Source organism: Spodoptera frugiperda, chromosome 28, assembly GCF_023101765.2.
Source record: "Spodoptera frugiperda isolate SF20-4 chromosome 28, AGI-APGP_CSIRO_Sfru_2.0, whole genome shotgun sequence".
Lineage (NCBI taxonomy): Eukaryota > Metazoa > Arthropoda > Insecta > Lepidoptera > Noctuidae > Spodoptera > Spodoptera frugiperda.
The window spans coordinates 4,501,821-4,524,658 of record NC_064239.1 but is presented as its reverse complement, the minus strand read 5'-3'; the positions used below and the strand labels follow the sequence as shown (position 1 = coordinate 4,524,658).

Genomic DNA, 22,838 nt, shown 5'->3' with positions numbered 1-22,838 from the left:
GCTGCACACCGGGTTTTACCTCCTCGGACAAAAAGAAATTCCATTTTCTTTAAGCTAAGGTCCGCAAAACACCGCCGCTCTGTATTGCAAACACACGGCGTTGTTTGAGTTCGCACACAAAACATAATTTTTACCTCAAAATAAAGCGGCTTTAGCAATATTTTTGTGTATCTAGGACCAAAGGTTCAATGTGTCAAGATGCAAATTGTAGCTACGTGCGAGTAGCTTATGATATTCTAGTGAAATCCTATCTAGTAGCTTATGATATTCTGCCATATGCTGCACGCTTTCTATGAAACCCTTTTTATTTTAACCCCAACAAGAAATTCAAATAAGTACCGATCTCTTGGGTAAATATCGGACATCTGCCAACCCTTATAAAATAATTAATATTCATGAAAAAGTACAAAGAGTTTGCGTGCTAAAACACGCAGTTGGCTCGAAATAATACCGCCACAAGGCTATAACTCTTCGAAGTAAGTAAATTATTGGGGATTAAAAGTTATCTAAAAAGTATTATAATTTTTATTGTAATTGGACCTGCCACAAGAGACCGGGTTGGTAGCAAAAGGAAATTTTAAACAAGCCCACTCATACCCGTACAGAAATAGAATGGGTATGTTTAAGGTGAAATTCATTTGTGTAGTAAGACATCTAAAACCGAAAATAAGAGAAATACATTTACTTAATTTCATGCACGAGTAGCTACATTGAATGCGATACGACATCGCCTAATGCGAGGAAGATAAATTCAGCGTCCAAATATCGTTCTTTCGGGGCGAACATTATAGCAAGCGACAGCCTTTAAACTGTACATTGGAAAGATCCCTCGACGATAAAATGATACCTAGCTTCATGTAGGTACATATAGATACGTATAAATTGGTAGACCCGAGAGAGGGGATTTCGAGGATAAAAATTAAATTATCACACACTGATGGCATGTCAGACGAGGTAAACGTAATTCCCTGTAGCGGTATTTTTTTCAGTAAGAAAAGTCATGTGATACTACAGCCCTCTAAGTGGGTAATGGTAAAAAATACACGTTTCTCTTTCGACTTAATTAATGTGTACACAATATTCTTTCTCCATGAGGTACGGTACTCGTTTGAATTAGATACCTGCGTAGTTGCAAACCTTTTTCTTGCGGGAAGAAACTGTTGATGTGATGTGTAGTTGCAATCTCACTTGACGAAATGTTTATATTGCTAACAATGTTCAGTAGATAGTACCTGATATATATTTTTATGTATATTTTCAAGGACTTGCCCCTTCCAAATAGATGCTGACAAGGAATAACTGGAGTATTTATTTTTCATTTAACAAACAGTCAGTCAATATTAAAATGAAGCAAACAAAATTCACCACGTAATACAAAAATTCGAAAGTAGGCTATCATTAATTTACCTGTTTTGTATATTTGAACAAACTGTAATTTGTAATATAATAATAATAAAGAAATACAAAATGTTTTAAAACAAAATTCAAAAGCTATTAGGAACCGATGATATGAATAATAATTTGAAGATATCGTTATCTTCCCCGACTTAACACCAAGTGTTCCGAAAAAGCAATTTTCATTAAACGCTCCTACTTTTTATGGATTGCCTACTTTATTTGTTATTGATGAAGTTATTTCCGAATCCACAGAACATAACTTTATGAGGTTTCCTTCGACAATAATATGATTAATGGCGCAGTAATCACTATGTGCCTTGTCTTTGTTACTTATAAAAAGATAATCGAGTTTATTCCTTGGAATATTGTCTTTGTATTTGTATTACACTCGTAAGCCCAACGTTATATTCAATATAGTATTCCAGCTCCGCTAATTAGGACTCCGCCCTGTCAACATTTCACAGAAATTACAGTAGTGGCCTGAACTACTATTTTATTCAGTCGATTCGTACCTAATATAAAAATACCTGTCCCAAGGGACTAAAAATATAACAATCTCCCAGACACCTCAATAACCTGAAAGCTTGACAAAATATATGAAATGTCGAATTATTATTTCTATACAAAATTGCTCCCTTTGACAAACGTATATTTTTCCGGTCACAGTAAAGACTCAAGTGGGATTGCCGTTCAAAATATACTCGTATATAATCCAATAATGCAAATGGAATATAGTTGTCACTCCCATCTCGTTGTAATAAGCCAAAGGAGGAAATATTTTTGAGCGCCCTGATAACAAACAACCACAATAATATTAAGGCTGTACGTTGTTGTACATGTTGGGCCCTGTCACCACTAAGAGGGAATTACGTAAAATTCCTTTGTGTCATTTCTCTAACGAGATATATGTGTGTACATTATTACATACACACGATTAGCATCCTCTCAAACGTTGAGCGCTACAGGGTCCCGACTTAAATCCGCTTTTCGCTAGGAAAATAGTTTTAAAATCTGTGTTTTCCCGACGTAGGTACACTATTAAAAGTAAAAGATTAAACAACAAATACGAACTATACGTATAGGAAGTTAGTTCGCCGTGGTATATTTCTGTTTACAAACGGCTTGCAAATATTTTACAAGCAGTCTGAAGAGTCGACGGCCTCGTTGCTTAAGCGTGAAGATCTCAAGGGAACACATTCACGTTGGCTCAAGCTTTTGTTCTTTGTAGGATCGTACAGGAATCTGTCGATCCTGGAAAATAATGAGCGAACCCATTAGGGATTGGAGCGGGGTGTACTTGGAAATTAAAAGGGAAATGTGTATTGTTACAGAATTTCGTACGCGCCAACGGAGGGTCGTTTCGACCTGATGGTGTCGAACGTGTCTTACGAGAGGGACAATGGTCGGTTCGAGTGTCGCGTGAAGGCTGGAGGGTCGGGGCGCACGCTGCACGCGCAGGGGCACGCGCTCACGGTGCTGACCAGCCCGCGCGCGCCCGTGCTCACGCCTGGCTCGCACGCGCAGTCCCAGGAGGGCAGGGAACTAAACCTCTCCTGCTCTAGCTCAGGCGGCTCGCCCGAGCCTTCCATCAAGTAAGTGCAGTCTTACATTAAATATATTTTTTTTAATGTTTATGTACACGCTAAAGATGATTAAGATATTGCTCAAATTTTCAATATACCTACATAGTTACATACAATAAAATTATTGTCTAAACTCTGTGTCACATTCCGTCTAGATTGCAAATAATGATAAAATATGAAATTATATAAAATTAAACCTCTACCAAAACATTCTACATATATAATTTTGTAAAGTTTCAAAATACCTCTCCACACAATGGTATTATATGTGGGAAAACAATTTGTGACTTCAAATGAACGGCATGAGTCTCGCAGTACCTATTTACCGGTGATATGTATGGCTTGGCAGTTTTAAAACTTTGTCGTGACATAAGCATAAAGTAACAAAATTAAACATCTAAATGTAATTGCTAGATAACACGTGTGACTTTGTAAAATTGTTCAACTCGTTTGTTATCTCTCACACATAAATGATTTAAATAAATCTTGCTTACCATTTAATTCAGGCAAATGTTACTTACGATGTATTTTGGACTCTCGTATGTATTGCCTAGTTTGTCATTGGGTACAGAATTTACTCAGTATACCGTCTTGTTGTGCACTGTGCAATTTGCACGTACAACTACGCATTCGTTTGTGAAATATCGGAAGTAGCTCATATAAAGGAATAATTTATTTGACATATTGCTAAAGCCTCAGAGAAATAAAAGCCATTTACGTGAGCCCGTACGAGCACTGCAGGCTAATTATATTCGTCATAATATTCCCTCCGACTTTAATTATTCATTGACATTTTTCCTGAGAACAATGGAATTTTTTTATGGGTTGAGCTCCAGGCAAAACACGAGTTATCTTTGCGACAAATATCACGTTTTAAAACAATACTCCTACAATGCTACTTGTGATTTGTACAAATTGCGGAAAACTTGACCCGGCTCTATACAAGTGTTCGGGCCCTACTAATCCTCCCTACACTTTGTACGTTTTCGTACCAAACCGTAATTGGCTTTTACCTAACGCATTAAGAACGGCGTACGGGTGAGATAAAAAGCTGATAAATGTGGTGATAAATTTCATGTAGGCAGTGACTCGGATTCAATTAGAGCCGGGGTGGAAATGCTGGGTATGGTAGTCGCCGGCCGGCGGCCGGTGGGCAGCCAGTTGTCGAAATGACCGTTGCCGGCACACATATTACATGCCGGTACAAATAATGAAATTGAAGCGGTGCAGTAAGCCAGGGTTAGTGGGATATTCGAAAATGATGTCATATGAGGGCGGCTCGTCGTTGCCGCGGAGCTAGCACTACTTTGCATAAAAAGGTCGGCATCTCGGCCGGATGAAAACTAGGTGTTCTGGATACACGTCACAAAAACTCGGTGGTACTACGTTTAACCGGATATGTGTCCCGGATACATGAACTATGAGACGGTGCTGTGAGCGAGGAATAACTTTTCGCCGCAGCATGAGTTTGTTGCGGGTATTTTTAGTTGTTTTAATTGGTATGGCAGTTACAAGCAACCGAGATTCAATCGCAAATAGAAAATAAATCGCTGTGACAGATAAGAAAGCCTAAAATAAACAGTCTGGTCTCAGTACATTATGTGATAATGTTCTCTTTGTCAAAATAGTAAATTCATTTAATTACAAGAGTGGAGTGAAACTCTACACGTCTGAACAATTACACTAGATTTAGAATGAACATTGTGTTCCCTAATGTGCCTAATGTTTGCGGTATTTGTGGTATTTTAAGTTTAGAACTTTATTAACTTTAATTTGAAAACACGATTACCAAGTAGCAATCGTTTTACAATTTTATTTCATCTGTAAGACTGACAGCGTGTAGGAGTAAAAGTGTGAAACAACTTTTATTTCATTACAATTAAAATATAAATTTGTGTGTCGCTAAAAGTTTATATTTTGCACCTGCGAGTTACCCGTTCTTGTCCCGGCTTCCCAAAAAGTTGAGGCTTCGTTACGGACTCTGAAATAGTACACGGACCGAGTATATAGAGTGACGGAGTACTAGCCGAATTACACTGCGGGATAAACTAAATATACACCACTAACTAGTTATAAACACTGCAGTTTCTTGACAACTACCAGTGGTGGGAATATTAGGTGTTGTCAACTTAGGATATTACAAAATATTATGCTCTGAATATAAATGTCTTAATAAAATCGTTTGGTCGAATAGTCGTAAATTTTAATGGTGTGGTAATCTGTTTCGATTGTATGATTAGTTTCATATTTCAGTCATTGGACAAGTGGCAAGAAATGAAAGATGTGCTTAGTTTTGTATAATGGGGAAATAGGTGTGTTGTTTTATAGATAAATCTGTTTTATAACCAGTGAAATCATAAGAGAGTACACATGTATGTCCGTACAACGCGAAGTAACATTTGTGAAACACGAAACTTAGGCACCTTCCTGTTTAAATTTTAAATTCTATTCTGAGTGGGATCTAAATTCTAAAGTAAATATGCGTGGTTTTATACGTATGTGTGTAACCCACGTGAATATATAAATACTGGTATTTTTGTGTTCACATCATTCTCACGTAATTAATTTAATATCGCTCTATAATTAACACATTCTATGGGCACATAACAATTGCATAACCTCGATTTAACCATACCGACCGAAATTACAGCTTAATTTAATGTAACCACCTTGTAATTCTTGTAAACACAAGCGATAATAAAATACGCCATTAAATATTTATTGATGCGTTGCTTTTGGAAATGAAATTGTACTTAACCGTTGATTTAAAATGGAATATTTATCACAATTATAGAACAAAGAGATTTATTCCGTTAATCGCTGTTTGAGAAACCACAGTTCTTAGCACCGAGTTTAAATAGAAAATGTATTACTGTTCGGTTTCTAAGGCGAGCAGGATACTGAAAGGTTCGCGATTAGTATGAATTCATTCACAATTTATAGCAATCAACTAACAAATGTTTATTAAACTCTTAATTCTTTGTTATTATTAAAAAAAAAATAAGTCTCGTAATCAAATGTCAAGCTTGCAGCTTGGCAATCATATAGAGCATAAGTTACATATAAAAACGTTAGTTGACTTAAGTTTGCGTGGAAACCTGCGTGACAAATTGTGCTCATACAAATGTTAATGAGAGTAATTTTTCAGGTGGTACCGTGAGGGTTCAACGTATCCCTTGGACGCGACGATTGTTCACGCCAAGACTCGGTCGGAGCCGACTGTCGCCACTCTGACCCTCATGCCGACCAGGGAAGATGATGGAGCAGTCTTCCGCTGTGTGGTGTGGAACCGAGCCATGTCTGAGGGCCAACAACTCGATGCATCTGTCGACCTTAGTGTCAATTGTAAGTACAAACTTAATTTAAATAATGAATTAACATTTGTAAACCTGAATCTGCTATATTTGAATCGGTGCTTATCAAGTTTCTTTTACAATGAACTTAGGAATATTCTAGTTTCACGTAATCCCATTCATACCCGAGACTTCATTGTTATTCACTGGGCTTAAATCCGAAAACAAATTAACACTTTGCCCGACTTAGGACATGTTTACCGGCAGCGCTTGTAGCCACGACGCGCGACGGACGACGATTGTTTAACCCTTAATTCTATTTGTCTTTTCAATTACAAGTTTATATTAAGTTAAAAGTTCTAATCGTCTTCTAAGAACGATGCATTATGAACCCATAAACTATTACTAGGATATCGGTTGTTGTGGAAATGAAAGGAAAACATTGTTTATCTATCAGCTGCATAAATTCTCACGCGAATTGTAAAAGTCAAGCGTGCTGGAATGAAACATTGGTCATAGAAGGCGCCGCGACGCCGTTGAATTATATCGGAGTCTTATGACATTCTTACAGCCAGTACTTACTAAATCATTTTAACGCTCTTCTCACAGAAGTCGTTTAAAATAATTTAAGATCTTTCATCATTGTTGCTAATAGAAACTTAACTTTTGAACTGAGAATAAGTGCTAGGAAGATGAAGTAAACTAAAATATTAAAATAACACTAGAAACTTTGTCATGAAGACATCACGGCACAGACTGAAATCAATATCGATGCAATTTATCACGTTTGGAATCCGCACTGCGAGCGTGTGTCCCCGGTGTGTGATTGGGCACATCCATAGTGGTCACCCGTTACTTGAATAACCGGTTACATTACCACTACTTTACATTGAAATATAGCCCTTAAGGACTGTAGGCTGTATGAAGGTACGACATAATTTCCGAAGCAACCTTAGAATTATAAGCACGTACCTAATAAGACAATACAGACTAAATTTGACTAGCCTTCGCCGAGCCAAATATATAATTGAGCTCCATTACACCACGAAATGTAAACAACAGGTTCATTCATCACGTCTAATATGAGCACCTCCTACATTTCGTTATTTTTTCTTTCACATATAGTGTGATACTTAAGCCAGTTACGTCATCCAATTCCTTTCACGCTCTGAATAAACCTTTTCAGGAGTTTAGGCAAGTATCGCGGATGTGCAAAACAAATACAACGAAAAATATTTATTTCCTAACTTATACTATCATTGATTTCATATATTTATTGTGGCAGTAACTCGTGTCTGAAATATAAGTTAAGGCTATTTAGTTTTGAGTTTTCCTTTTTGTTCTTACAATGAAAGTAGAGAAACAAAGAGAGATAAAACGTGCGTGTTTATTCCTTTTCCAAATTTTATTTGACTACCCACCAGGTGGCGGTTGATTTGATATACAAAAAATATATTTATAGAGAGGCTACCTTACCTTTATTGTTACCAAAAACAGATTTAAAAGGTGAAGGAGGTTATATTTCGACTTAATATGTAGAATATATTCTCTTCCTGACACGTAAATAGGCAGTATTATATGATATTAACGGTATTCTTATTTAAGTAAGAGGATATCCTGTTCAATTAATTCATTTCGTCAGAATTTTATATCTTCAAAGTGAGTAATAATTCGTAGTAAAATCTTATTTTCGTGCAATAAATCTTTGATGATTTGCTGGCCGTAAAAGTTTGATGTTTTCCACGCTGTCCAAGAAATATCTTTGTGTTTTGTATTAAGATCAGTTTGATTACTTATATTTTTTATTACTGTGGGAATTAGTTTGATGTAATTATTGATTTCTTCTAACTTTGTAATAAGTTCAGGAACGATGTGTAAATGTTTAAAAGCTTTTTAGGTTTATTTACTAACCTCTGCAATTGTATTCAGCTATTTAATAGGGTAGGAGAGGTAGTTGTAGATTTTAGTTTAAAACCTGTTCTATGCAAGTCGTATGTGTAGAGCAAAGAAGCACTGTTAGATGGTATTTGTACGAACTCCTTTCGCGCGTTCAAATGTAGAGACGTCTCGGGTGAATCCCTGAGCGAAGCCAGCGGCCATCAAGGAAACGCAAAAGCTCTCGGCAAATAACCTCAATGACCTAAACTTGCTCCCGCTACCTCGGGAATGGAATCCTGCTCGGTATTATTTACATGACCCTACTGAGCAAATACACCACTATGAATGTTCTTAGCCATTTATTTCAGACTTAATATATTACTATATGTTACGTAGGCCGTAACGCACAAAATACCAGTCTTATTAAAACCGGACTAAAGAAAATAGTACGCCATTATAATCGTATTATCCTTGTTTAATTTATAAAACTTAATGTTTTGAATAAATATTATATTCTGAAACACTCAACCTAAATCAAAAGAACAAAAAACATATTTTATTTTTTCAGCGTATGTTTTTTTGTCTTGTTTCTTCTCATTGTAAAAATATCAGACCTTTTAAATAATACCGCGCGTGTTCCCGGATGGATAATCAAAATTGTATCACATACACCCACATTTCGCTATATTATGTCATGTGGCCCATGTAATAGGGGATGATTCTGTTATCATTAAAAGGGCATCTAGCCTCAGGCTTGTTTCTGAGAAAGTTCTAATGGAAAAACCCGAAAACACTTTAAACTGGGCTTTTAATTTTTAATCTGGGTTCTTGTAGATGGATTTATTCAGGCGTCCGTTGTATCTACTTCAGCAGGTAACAATTTGCTGTGGAGCTAGTAGCATTAGTAGTTGTTCCAGTTAGTTTAGGCCGGGCCACACGTTAAGACAAATCCCGCAATCGAAAGTTTCCCAGGTGGACTGGCCGACGGACAAAAACTTTCCTGTTTGTTATAGTTGGCAACAATTAGGTTCGGCAAAGGGACAGACGACGGATATTGTTCTAACTTTAGAACAACAACGATGAGATGATATTGTTTCGTATAGCGTAAGCTGTTAATATGGTAAAGAACTGCATATTTATCGCGTTTTTTAACTTAAAAATTGAAGACTTTCCGTCAATTTTGAAATCGGTTAAGTGTCTACGAATGGATCAGTTGGCAGCTTTCTTAACTTGCCGTGATAGATATATATTTAAACTTAAAAAACCAGTGAATACTACTACGTATAAACTATTTAAATGCTTCAAAAACCTAAAAAGACGGTTTTAACATCTTATTGAAAGATTATAAAAAGAATTACCCGAAGACAGGAAACAACAGAATTTTAAAGCGACAAGGCTTTTTAAAATTCTAGCATTTTTTTGCTTTGTCTTGAATGCCCAAAAATCGTCTGTTATATTTTAGAGCTTCAAAGGACTTTTTGGAATTAAAGCGCTAAATAAAAAACACAAAGAGAAAAAATAAACGGACATCCAGATAGTAGATAGTAATTCAATTAGGTTCTATATCGTTGTAAAGGAACTATTAACAAGATGAGAGAAAAAGAGCAGCGAACAACGAGATCGCACTCGGCACTATTCCAAAAGCCCGCTGTAAGTGCATGACATAATTGTTGTGATCGTTAATACAAAATGTTAGTTAGGTTTAGAAAAGACCATTGAACTCATGCTTTATTTTAATTCGCCTCGATCTTTAAAATGCAACTGCAGCCATATGTCGGCGTTCAATGATCGAAAATTAGGTTACAGTACGTAATTGAAATAAAAAGTTAACAGAAACGATAAATGATAACATCGTTTTGATGCTCGCTTCTTGCAGCAGCATCTGGAAACTGTTTATTATGAGCTGACCTGAATAAGCAACGTCTTTCACCAGATGAAGAACACGCACCGTGAATGCGCACCAGTGCATGTTTTAATTCTGACAGATTCTGTAAACACATTTATTATTGGTATGCTTCGAATAGCTTCGAATATAGCTAACCGGACCAGCTCATCCGCTTCCTTTGTACAATGTTGAGTCTGCGAACTATCGCCAGCTATATACGCAACACGTGAGACGTAAATGTTCCTTGCGGTTCTATTCCTGGCAGTTTACTTTGTATACAAACAATTGTTCATAACATTTCCTTATCATTTGTTTTAGATTTTCCTCGAGTTGAAGTTGCTCCAGAAAATCCCTTGCGAGTGGAAATAGATGGTGTCGCTACTATGGAATGTAAAGTCGACGCCAAGCCTAAAGTGACCTCCGTGAAATGGACTAGGAACGGAAAATACATCTCGAACTCATTCACGCATACTATACAAGGAGTTACGGTGCAGGATGCAGGAAAATACACATGTAGTGCTGACAATGGTTTAGGGCGTCCAGGAGAGAAAGAGATGTATCTCGATGTACTCTTCCCTCCTACTGTCACTGTGGTATCCAAAACATATGAAGCCGAAGAAGGTGGAAATGTCGAAATCCGTTGTGAAGTTTCTGCAAATCCTGAACCTACATCTATTGATTGGACAATGGAAGGCAAACCCGATTTTCATCAGAGTGGCAACACCCTCAGTTTGACAAGAGTGAATGCAGACATGGCTGGTACCTATGTTTGTCGCGCTGTCAATGTTATATCATCCAGCAACGGGAAACGTACCGAGCGCTCAAACAGTGCCTCTGTGGCTGTGCTGGTGAGACACAAGCCTGGTCGCGCGTACATCAGCCCTGACCGGCCAGTGGCCCAGGAGGGTGCGGGAGTCACACTTACCTGCAGCGCTAAGCCGCCGGGCTGGCCCGCTCCGCAGTATCGTTGGTTCCGGGACATGGACACTAGTCCCGACGTCAAGCCTGCTGTACTAGCAACAGGAAATCAATACTCTATACCCAGTGCACACCTTGGAAGTGAAGGTGTTTACCATTGTCAAGCTACAAACGAATTAGGGCACGGTGAACTTGCTTCAGTTACATTAGAGGTTCATCAGCCGCCGCGTTTCCAAACTAAATTACAAACACACATGACGAAGCGATCGGGAGAGCAGGACTTCTCCGTCACCTGTAGTGCACTTGGCAAACCACGCCCTAATATCAAATGGTTCAAAGACAACGCTGAAATTAAAGCCGATACGAATTTGTACGAAGTTAAAACTGATATAACTGAAAGCAGAAACGCCGTTTACACAGTTCAAAGTACTCTCAAATTTAACGGCAAAGCAAGACCGAATACTAATGACTTATTGCCCGACGATCGGGGTATTTATTCCTGTGCTTTTGAAAACGAAGTAAAGAAAGTCGAGTCTACGATGCATCTTCGAATAGAACGTAAGTATAAAAAGTATCATGTAATAATATTGTATACACTGAAATCTTGAACTTTAATGAGCAAACAAATAAAAACAAAAATGTTCGTCTTACAGAATTCATTATACAATGTTCTTTACTTTTTCTCTTCTTTTAACAGTATAAAAGGAATATTTATGTAAAAGGAAGTGAATAAGTAAGAAACATTTATATTAACACATTTTATAGCTATTATGTTGCTAAACGTATTTTCCTCATTGCAGACGAACCTATTTCAATTCGGCAGCAGAATAAAGTTGCTTACGATGTTATGGAAAGTGCTGAAATACTGTGTAGAGTTCAAGCTTACCCAAAGCCAGAATTCCAGTGGTTCTACGGGTCGAACACAGCTCCACTGCAGATGTCCTCTGACGGACACTACGAGATAAACACGACGACAGACAACAACGACTCATACCGTAGTGTGTTAAAAATAAAGATGGTGAAACCGCAAGACTATGGGGACTATTATTGTAAAGTGAAGAACTCACTAGGGAGCATACGTCCTCAGATAAGGTTACAGCCGAAAGGCGCCCCGGAGTCACCTCGAGCGTTAGAGAGTCAAAAGGTGGGGCCGACGTACGTGACTTTGAAATGGGAAGCTGGGTTTGATGGCGGACTGTCGAGCACGAAGTACTTCGTGCGCTACCGACGCGAGTCGCTGCGGGGCTCGGGATCCTCGGCCAGCTCCGAGCACTGCGCCTCGGACCGCACTTCTGAGTACGACTGGATGGAGTACGACTGCGGACGTATCAACCCTTGCAACGTCACCAGGCTCGACCAACACAACACATATTCCTTCAAGGTAAGACAACTCCAAAGTTTGAAAAATGAAGTTCATACAAAAGTTTTGTCGTTTAGTCAGAAAATAGAAACATACGTTTCATATCACTTACAACACTAGTATCATCATTAAAACTACTGTTTTACTACGTAGTCTGTACTTAGAAGGTAGCAAGTAGCAAAGAAGCGTACTTAATAACACAGTTGTTTGTTATAAATCTTATATGAATTGAGCTATTTATAGATACAGTTTTCATGTAGACCAATTTTCTTAAGGCAATTTGTAGTGATGGGCCGAATAATAACATTTCGTGTCATTCGGTTCTACTGAAACATATAGAAATATTTTTTGTGATCCGCTGAACGTGAGCCTAGACAACATGAACGTGAGCCTCAAATCAATGCTCTCAATGATAGCGCCACAATAACATTGGCCGACCTGTCACTGTCATCCCGACGCATGAAATGTAACTGGAGTTCCATATACCTTTCGGGTTCAGTTTCGGTTCTGTTTCTCGACAAGTCAACAAATGAACAGCTTCGGTCCATCACTAGCATAGAGCCCGACTTTGGTTTGAGATATAATGTCCCTCCAGTCATTGTACAAACTTGTTGTTTTGGTTAGAGTTTGTCCCGAATACGGTATTAACTTACATTTTTGTTTTTCATTGTTATCGCTACCGACAGCAACTCACATTTGTTTTCAAGGTAAATCATCCGGCGCGTGCCGTTAGTTTATTTAAGTTTACAATGTTCTCTTTACTTTTTGTGCCGTCGCTATGATTTTCGACACGCTTTAGAATGCTCACAATCGATTCGTTCGCCACTTCGAGGTACTAAATTTAATTTTCAACTATAGGTGAAAGCGGTAAATACTAAGGGACAGAGCAATTACTCGAATGAGATCACAGTGACAACGAAGGTGGACAAAATCAATCCACCGGAGCAAGTGACGTATGACCCCAGCACGCAGGCGATAGCATTCACAGTGACCCCCACTTGCCTAGCCCTAGTGGGTGTCGTCGAAGGACTCGCCAATATGGGAGGTACCGCAGGATGGCAGGTAATTATCACATCTTCATACACTAATTTACCTTATTTTTATATTTAATATCAATCTCCTGCACATCACACCCTCACAATTCTTTAATGTCGGCTCACATCTGTGTACTGGCTTTACATGTGTGGCTTTATATATTATGCCTTTCTTAATTTGCCTTTTAGTGTATAATACAATTTATATAAGAAAAATGCTTAACTATTGTGTACTGTACAGGTATATACTAAATGGGGTATTTTCTAATGACACAGTCAAAGATAAATAGATTTGTGTGAAGTTGCAAAGAATGTCACGTGCACGGAACTGGGTTGTGCATTAATACAATTACAGTTTATTGGCGCTCGTTCGCAACTCCTTTCTGTTCACCGGTGCAATAAAATACTATTAAATATATCTATTGGCACTGCAAGACTTGAAATTAGTTCTAGAACAAGCTTAACTAGGATCCACACAATGATACCTCAGCAGTTTCTATTTTAGATACTGGGAACAATGGATAATATAATATAGAATTTATTTGAAATGTTTGAGGACTATAAAAGGATGATAGACAGAAAAAATAAAAAGAATACTGTCGAGCACAGACTAGTTCTTGCACAGTCTCCATAAATTCTATAATAATGGATAGGAAGGATAGAAACCGCATCAATGGCTGTACGTCTTCATTAAGAAAATAATATTCATCTGTTCCAACTCCAACGAACTATGCTTTCCAGTCCAGGAATGCGTTTGCCATTAGATTCGACCGGAGGGATACAAAATTCCAGACATTCTGTCCAAGAAATAATTACTACTAAGAGCAGAATGTGAATGAAAATACAAGCTACGTTCAAGTTTCAACTGAGAGCTAACTTAGAGTGCCGACTTACTAAATAAGTTATAATATTTATTAAGAGAAAACTTTATGATTTTAGCGATATTAGTCAACCGTTGGTTTTGGCTATATTTACATTGATGATCATTTGAATAAAATACAAACATGTTCTATCGAGTTATATTTGCCAATATTAGCAGTACCTAGACACATCAAATAAATTCAGTTCTTGGAATTGGACGTAATATATTGATATATAGTTAGACAATAATGATAAATAGCGTACGTGCTTTGCACGATAGTAGATAGGATGTCTTCAATTTTTATCCAGGCTATAAATCCGTTAACTCCGCTGTGGTCTGCGGGAGAGAAATATTATTGACATTAAATTTGGCACTGAGAACATAAAGCTGATACAATGTTTGTGTAACAGGTAGTGGATACTGTGAACCTTCGGCTGTCTGGTGCAGTGGCGACTGTGCAGGAAGCCACAGTCGAGCTGCCCAGTAAAACGACTCGCACGACTGCTCGACACGTCACCGACCCTCCACTCGACGACTTCAACCCTCGCATACGACTCAAGCTTTGTTTACAAGTCAATCAAGACGTGTGCAGTGACTACACAGAAGCCGAAAGTAAGTCCTCGTACAAAACATTAACAAAATTAATCAAAACATTTTTGACGTTGCACTAAAGTTTCCTGATTTATCTTTAGCTGTTCACTTTCATCCTGACATTTTCCCTATGGCTAATATTACTTACTGTAATAAACTGGTCTTACGAAAACATAAGGAAAGCCTTAATGGCTTTTAATCTCTCGCTGTATTTTGTTAATAGCCAACTTTGAACTCGCAATACAAATTACAAGCAATTTTAGATTTTTGTTATATGTATGGGGTGTTTTAAATAAGATTTTTGTTCAACAGTTGGTACATCGTACATCAAGGAGACATCAGCGCGCACCACGGCCGCCATTGTAGGAATATTCGTCACGACAGTTGTAGTTCTCCTCTTTGTGGGACTATTGCTATTGATCTACCAGTGCAGGCGCAGGCCTAACAAGAAGGACAGGTCCAAAGACTACGAAATGGACTCAATGAGACCCGCTAAAGTAACACCACAGAATCAGGCCCCGCCTCCGTACTATCCCAGCTCCGGTATGGAGAATAAAGCTCTAGAACATTCCATGGACATGGCGCTATCAATGGACGACTCCAAAACTGCCGTGTACGCGACCCAAGGCGGCTACTCCTACCATGTACCACCACATACACAACCTCATCCTGGACAAACGATGCCTAATTCCGACTGTGAGTATCTAAACATGTTTTGTTTTAAAATTTTAGTTCTCATGACCATATTTGTTTTAATTACAACACGATTAAAGGACATAATTTTATTTTTGTTCATTTATATTTTTATTTCAATTTTCGATTTTATCACTTTGATTTATTTTTCTCATACGCAATCACTCAGGACTAACTGCAATCGACATAGAAGGTAAAACTAACCTATATCTGGAAAGCACGCTTTGCATGTTGCGTTCCTCTCGTGGTTGTAGGATTCAACATTAAATAAGTTGATTGTTCGCAGGGGTAAACATGGGCTTCATAGAAAATAGCTACACGAACAGTAATAACGGGGGCAGCGTGAACTCGCAAGACTCGCTGTGGCAGATGAAGATGGCGGCGGCCAATAATGCGGCGACGTTACCGGCGCACCAGGTGCTCGACCGGCAGAGCAACTACGACTACGACCCCATCTCTCACGCGGGCTACAGGAACATTGATGACTACGCGCATTATTCGCACTTGCCCCACGCCAGCCAGCCGCCCGCGCCCAACGACTACGACATGCGCGCCGCACAGAACCCCTCGCGACAGGAGTACTGCTCCGACCCATACGCCTCAGTACACAAACCCAAGAAGCGGATGGATCAACACATCGGTAAGCATTTATTCATCAACATTATATGCATAACAATACTTACGCACACAATACAAACATTTTCCACTTGAGGCAAGTCTTTCTTCTCCCGTGAAAAGTTGACCATAAATTACTACTATAAATTTTCGTGGAACGTAGAGGCTGCGCGTTAATGACCTTACGCCCACACTTCTGCAAAAGAAAGCGTTTCTAAAAAAGTGTCAAAATAATTTTATTTTGTAAGTTGTCTGTAATAAAATATTTTTTGTGCAGAACAATTTGAAATAAAAACTAGATTATCTTTACTAGTCTTCAAATGAAAACCTGGCGTTTATTAGGATAATCAGTCTACCGCGTTTACTTTAATATTATTTTATTTTAATACCGTTAATAAAATACCACTTTTATACGTCTGCAACGGATGAATAGTTTGAAAGAAGTTTGAATTTCTGTGCGCTTCAGTTTTTATTTTCATTTTTTCGAGTGCGAGTGCGAGCCTATTGCCATGCTTAGATATTTAAATTTCTATCTACTAGCCTTGAAAAAAAAACTCAGTTGTTTTTAACACTCGACTGAGCGATTGAGAGATCGACTCGACGACGAATTTCTCAAAGTGTAGCAATGACAGAATTTTTTTCTTCATCAGAATCACCGTACCATGAGGTGAGTGGTCTGCCGGAGTACGGCATGCGCGGCGGCGCGGAGGAGGGCGGCGCTGAAGAGAAGCCGCTGCACATGTCGCTGGGCTACGACGAGTCGCTGGAGTCGGGCTACTCGACGCCCAACTCGCGCGCGCGCCGCGTCATCCGCGAGATCATCGTATGAACACGGCTGTAAGATGGCCGACGCGTGTGACGCTCGGCTGCCGACGACCGTGCTCGGGTCGCGTGGGCCCCCGAGTCCGCCCCTGACTTCCGTTTACTTGTTACCCCATGAACTCTCATTGTCACCAAGTTCAAGGGCGACGGCTGCGTGAACTCATAAGTGAAGTTGGTGACAATACACCAGCGTCCGTGATGCGCAGCTGTTGCTCTCCAATGATAACAAGTTAAGTGTAGCTAGTGCGTGTGAACAATACATGTTTTGTGATAAAGTCGAGTAAAATATTTTTATACAGGGAAGGAAATGAACTAGAAATAAGTCGGTGGTGTCGGACTTAGAAACTTCGCGAGTGACGTGGGACTAAAAGTGTTGTTAACTTGTAAAACGGAAACCAAATTGCCTAATTAACAGGTGATTTAATTTGCCTTCAGTTTGAGCAGTCGCTGTCATCTTTATTCAACAGAAAATTAATGTTTAAATTCAGTTCGTTTATGGGCAATTTTAGAGAAAAACAACTAAAGTTTGCCTTTTAAACTAGTTGTAAAAGAAATATTATGGTTACTCTCGCAGTAAATCTGGATTAACTGTTCTTGTTTCAATATTTTTTATTATGATTAGTTATAATTCAAGAGGTACTCGTAAACAATACAAAGGTATTTAAGATAAAGAAGTTGCCATAAAATCGCTTAGTTCTTAAATTAAAATACCTGTCTGTCGCGATGAACTGGTACAAAAGCGATAGAATGTATTATGTAAGCTCTTGTTTCTCTTATAAGTTTTCTTTCATATAAATTTCGGAACTAAGGTTTCGATCGGAAACGAATGATATGTGATCTCCATAGCTCATATTTTGTAAATGTGGTTTATTATTGACTTGATGCAAGTATGGTGCGAGTGGTGTAAATAAATCATCGAAGTGTAGAATAGTGATCATTATCGACATTGTCAATTGTGATGCTAGGGTACGAGTAGATGTAACGCACGTTCGTAGAGTTTACGAGCACTGAAACGAAGGAGCCTTCATTTGACACGATAGAGGTCGTCAAACGCTTTACACCCAATAAACGCTTCGGGTATTAATTTTAATTTCGACAAACATTTGATATTGTAATACATCCAGCTTTGTATCCGAATAAAATTAATAACGAGATAAGATATACAAATCCATTAATATCTCCCAAGCCACATTTTACGAGACCTCATTTTTGAACAAGAAATTATGTGCAGATTTAAATCTCCAAGCAATATTCCAAGCCAAAATAATCTTGTCGAAGTCTCAAATTCCTTGTTACGCGGCCTTAAGCCTTGATCTGGTAATGGACAAAATTTCTGTATGAATTGCACTGATGGGGGAAGATTACGACTCCCCCGGAACATTGTTTAGTAACGACCGTAATTACGTTTTATTGTATATTAAAATGGTGTTTGTAAAAATTATTAACCTTCTACGTGTCTACTTTAATTTCGTTGGAGTGACACTCAAGTGATTAGTATAATCTGGGGGCACGGCAGTGCCCCCGCCAAGTCGAGCAAAAAAAAAGCGGCACGGCCGTACCATCCTTTTCTCGAAGCAATTCGGGCCTTTTTCGACCCCCTATAATTCGGTTGTGGATAAAACAAGAAACCTGAATCTTCAGTAACTAATCCGGCATTGTATAAACACGGAATACAGTAGTTTAAGAATGACAACTTGTTAAAGTTTCTAAATTTTGTCACTCACTGACTCACCGATCATCAAAAGTCCAAGGCACTTCTAGCAGACTTAGAAGCTTCATATTTGGAATACATATAGAGTTTAGTGTCTTAATCATGGGAAAACTTAAATATTTTGTAATTTCGGTCCAGTTTTCCAAATACACCAACTGCATCAATAACTTTGTAATCCCATATAAATATATGGGATTACAAAGTTATTTATGCAGTTGGTGGTTGGTGGTGGTTATAAATTTAATAGGTGTAGATAGGTACCTACCATATGAGGCAAGAGAGGGGGTATAGGGTGGGTAAGGGTGTGTTTAGCCCATGAAACTGAACAACATTATTACTTGTAAAATGGTCGACGTAATGAAAAACACATGATTGGACATGTCTTGAAGTACGAAAATCTAATCTACAAAAAGAAGTGAGATCCCATCAAAAACATCCTGTAAAAAACCCAAGTCTCGCAGCCTTTCTACCGTCAAAAGTTGTGAGATCCATGTAATACCAAGTCGGTTAATCTATTTAGTGTCTACTTGAAGGACCTTCTGTCTTAAGTTATTACATAAGTTATTATCATGCCAATATTAAAAATATTTAACGTTTTAAACAAATAGATCGACTTGGACATCGCTTGATTTGATTATTAGTATGTATCACACTACACAGCACGACGGGCCAGCGACCAACAGGAACGAGAGTTTCAATCTGAGGCGCGAGAGACTAAAGAATCTAATATAATATTGTAATTTCAGTTTTCATGCGATCAAGTCGATCTATTTGTTTAAAACGTTACTCTTATGTAATAACTTAAGACAGAAGGTCCTTCAAGTAGTAAATAGATTAACCGACTTGGTATTACATGGATCTCACAACTTTTGACGGTAGAAAGACTGAGCTGCGAGACTTGGGTTTTTTACAGGATGTTTTTGATGGGATTATCTTAACGCAATTCACACGAGTTACTCGTAAATGTATTGAACAATTTGAAAACACAATACATTATTTCGCAGCGCGATCTCACCTCGTGTCACTTGGTAATTTCTAGTCTCATAAACTCTATACGTCTGACGGAAATTGAAACAGTCGGCATTCATCACAATGATGTGTTTATTGAAATATTGACAAGTTCAGACCTTTAATAGGATAAGATTTATAATGAGGATGTTATCGGTTTCACAAGTAAAGTTGTAAGGTAAATATTGATTATATTAATTGTAAATATACACTCGTGTTATGTCAATGTTTATATTTGACTGTACGGATTTTCGAAATCTTGATATTATTCTTTTCTAGTAATAATGAGATCTTGGATTTTGATGGGAGCTCAAAATCTAGTAAATGTAATGATTTAGATTTATGAATGTAATAAATGTATAGGCTGTAGCCAGGGGTGCGTGCGGGGCTCATTCATAGTACTTACACCATTGTGTATTTTGTAAGCGAACGGGTTGTCTAGGGCGGAGGACTATGAAAGCCAAATCTCCTCTTTGCTAGCCAACCCCTTTTTACTCGAAGCCCGTGGCTATAGCCTTCGACAAAAGACTGTCATACTAGTATCGGGGACATGTCTGTGTAATATTTTACATCGTGTGTTCGTGTCCTTTAATGTATTACCTATTTCCTCGTAAACATTGCAGGACGTGAATTCAAATTGCTGTTTATACATACAATATTTTTACCCACATTAAAACATTATTTGTTTTGTGTCCCTTCGTTCTTGTCGGAAACGATTTAATTGCTATCACTGCCTATGCCATTCTTATAGTTAGGGGAATAAATGGTAAAATTGATGACAAATATTCTGTAACAGGTAGTTGTGCTAATTTTACGAATTTATTAAATGCATCTGATTAATTATTTAGTCGCTTTATATTGCTATGATATACCTACGTATGTCTATACATACATTACGTTTTCTGGGAAGTTTTAAGGTATTTTCTATTACTTATCCGCTTAGTCGCACATCGCTAGGTATGACAAAGTCGGTCTATGTGAGGTGCCTGCTGTTTAGCAGAATCTGTCCCCAAACATATAAGCAGTTTATGTTTTTATTTTATTATGTAAATTCGCTTTTTGAAGCTTATTTTATACGTCTAATGAATGGTCCTAGAAATATTTGCTAGCTATTTGTTTAGTGCCAATCTACTTTATCAATATTATGAATGACTACTTAAATAAGAAACACGAGATTTTGAGTTTCGTTTATTTCAATGATTTATAAAATTATGAATTATGTATATTTTTATTATTCATACAATAATGCAGTATGCTGTTCATTGAAGCAAATCTTTCGTAATTAGGTAATAGCATCACTCCGAGCTTGATCTTTAGGTTCGACTATTAGGTTAGAACTTAGAATAATGTAAAGTATTTGACACAATTTTCGACCTAAAGTACAGTTTCATACGAACCATCAATTTTGTTGTGATCATAAGTTCATTTAGATTAAAATTACGAAATTACCCACCTTAATGAAATGAATCTTCAATTTTTTATTTTACATGTTTTTTTTAAATAAATTATGTTAAAGTTGTATAATTTAGATTTATAATTCCATTTTTTGTAATAGTTATTTTCAATTGACATTATGGCGGTTTTATATGGTGCCCGGCTTCTGTAGCGCACCAGGGATGTTTGCAGATTCACACATAGACTGTTTTATGCAACAATGCGTTAAAGATGTGCATCCCTGGTGAGCCGGGTGCGGGCCAGCTCCAACAGTATCCTGGGCATGATTGCGAGCAGGCTGGACTGCATATACATGGGTGTTATACCATGTCCCATGAATTAGGGTACAATATAGGACGCAAAATGTAACTACTATATAAGTTTTACTAACATGTTTATTTATGATTCTTGGTCACTTAAACCTTTTTATTATATTATGTTATTTATTAATTTGTTGTTCAAAATCGTCGTCTGTGTACGTGTTCAATGGTTGTTGTAAACACAGGTATTCATTAAGTCACTGTGACGTTTATCACTTGTCAATTAATTCAATTAGTGTAGGGACATGGAAGGTTCAAATCTCATTTTATGTTGTCGAAAAAATCGGTACTTTTATTTTTAAAATGCCGTTATGGAATCGGTGAAAAAATATTGTAATGCGTGTGTAGAGCCGGGTAGCAGCGGTCGGTTATAAAAGGAAATTCTATTAATGGTCATAGAGGCATGCTCTCACCGCCGCATTCACGTTTATGTAAAACGTATTGAATCTCAATAAATACACGCCACGAATAATGGAAGTCTTTTGACAAACGTCCGCGTCCGTAATGACTGCAATTCATCAAAATGAATCGATTTTTGATTCGATCAGTGTTCCGTCTCATTTCGCTTTTGGTATAATTATTTTTATAAAGTCAGGCTGCTTGTTTGTATTTGTGTTGTATAAATTAGTATTAAAATCGATATTTTTGCGTATTTAGCCATCAGCTACGTGTTTAATGCAGCTTTTAAAATCACTTGCAGCTGAGCGCTCAACAATTATAATTCTCATAAACATAATTATAAACACTGCCTACATAATTTCGCCTGTTTACTGAATTAAAAAACAACACAGATAAATAGAAATATAATTTTATAATTATAAAATAAATTGAAAAAATGAATGGTGACCATCGATATTTTGTAAATAGTTAATTTTTTTTACAATTACATATTGTAATTTACAATTAATAGATATGATATTTGAAGTACTTAAGTGGAAATATAAATATATGCCATATGGATATTTGATCAGATTTAATTTTCTTGCTCGTTTCTGCGTCCTCGGGTAGGGAGCGTGTTTACAGTTTGGCAGCCATCTTTAATTATACTTTAACGTATAAGACATTTAACAACGTATGTAAGTAGTACATTAAACTCAATACCTGACGAAGTGGAAACGATGCTTTAGATATACAGCAATGAACGTTAAACTCATTGTTCATTATAGATAAGTATTACAATTAATGTTACGACCTGTATATAGTACTTTAAACCACAAGTAAGACTTATTAAATAAATTTTGTCCATAATATATTATTGTTTTTTATTGACCTTTTCCATAAGCGCCTCTAGATTAATTCGATACAACGAATCGTATCGTCAGATATGAAATGGATATATCTGTGTGTACTCTTGATCCTATGTGATAATGTCAAAGAGATTTATAAAATAAATTACAGCAACGAAATGTTTTCCTTGATATCTAAACATAACC

The 22,838-nt window shown here is 37.5% G+C and overlaps 1 protein-coding gene across 1 annotated transcript in view; it reads left to right on the top strand.

The window, feature by feature from the left end:
• LOC118265498 (titin) overlaps window positions 1–18,599 on the top strand; it is a 60,299-nt gene extending 41,700 nt beyond the window's left edge. Inside the window, exons 3-11 of the mRNA XM_035578400.2 lie at window positions 2,730–2,990; window positions 6,130–6,326; window positions 10,356–11,513; window positions 11,756–12,336; window positions 13,174–13,377; window positions 14,622–14,823; window positions 15,115–15,498; window positions 15,782–16,135; window positions 16,761–18,599. Of these exons, the coding sequence (XP_035434293.1) occupies window positions 2,730–2,990; window positions 6,130–6,326; window positions 10,356–11,513; window positions 11,756–12,336; window positions 13,174–13,377; window positions 14,622–14,823; window positions 15,115–15,498; window positions 15,782–16,135; window positions 16,761–16,939 (3,520 nt within the window). The 3' untranslated portion in view covers window positions 16,940–18,599. The remainder of the gene's footprint in view (window positions 1–2,729; window positions 2,991–6,129; window positions 6,327–10,355; window positions 11,514–11,755; window positions 12,337–13,173; window positions 13,378–14,621; window positions 14,824–15,114; window positions 15,499–15,781; window positions 16,136–16,760) is intronic.
• Window positions 18,600–22,838: the final 4,239 nt, after the last annotated feature.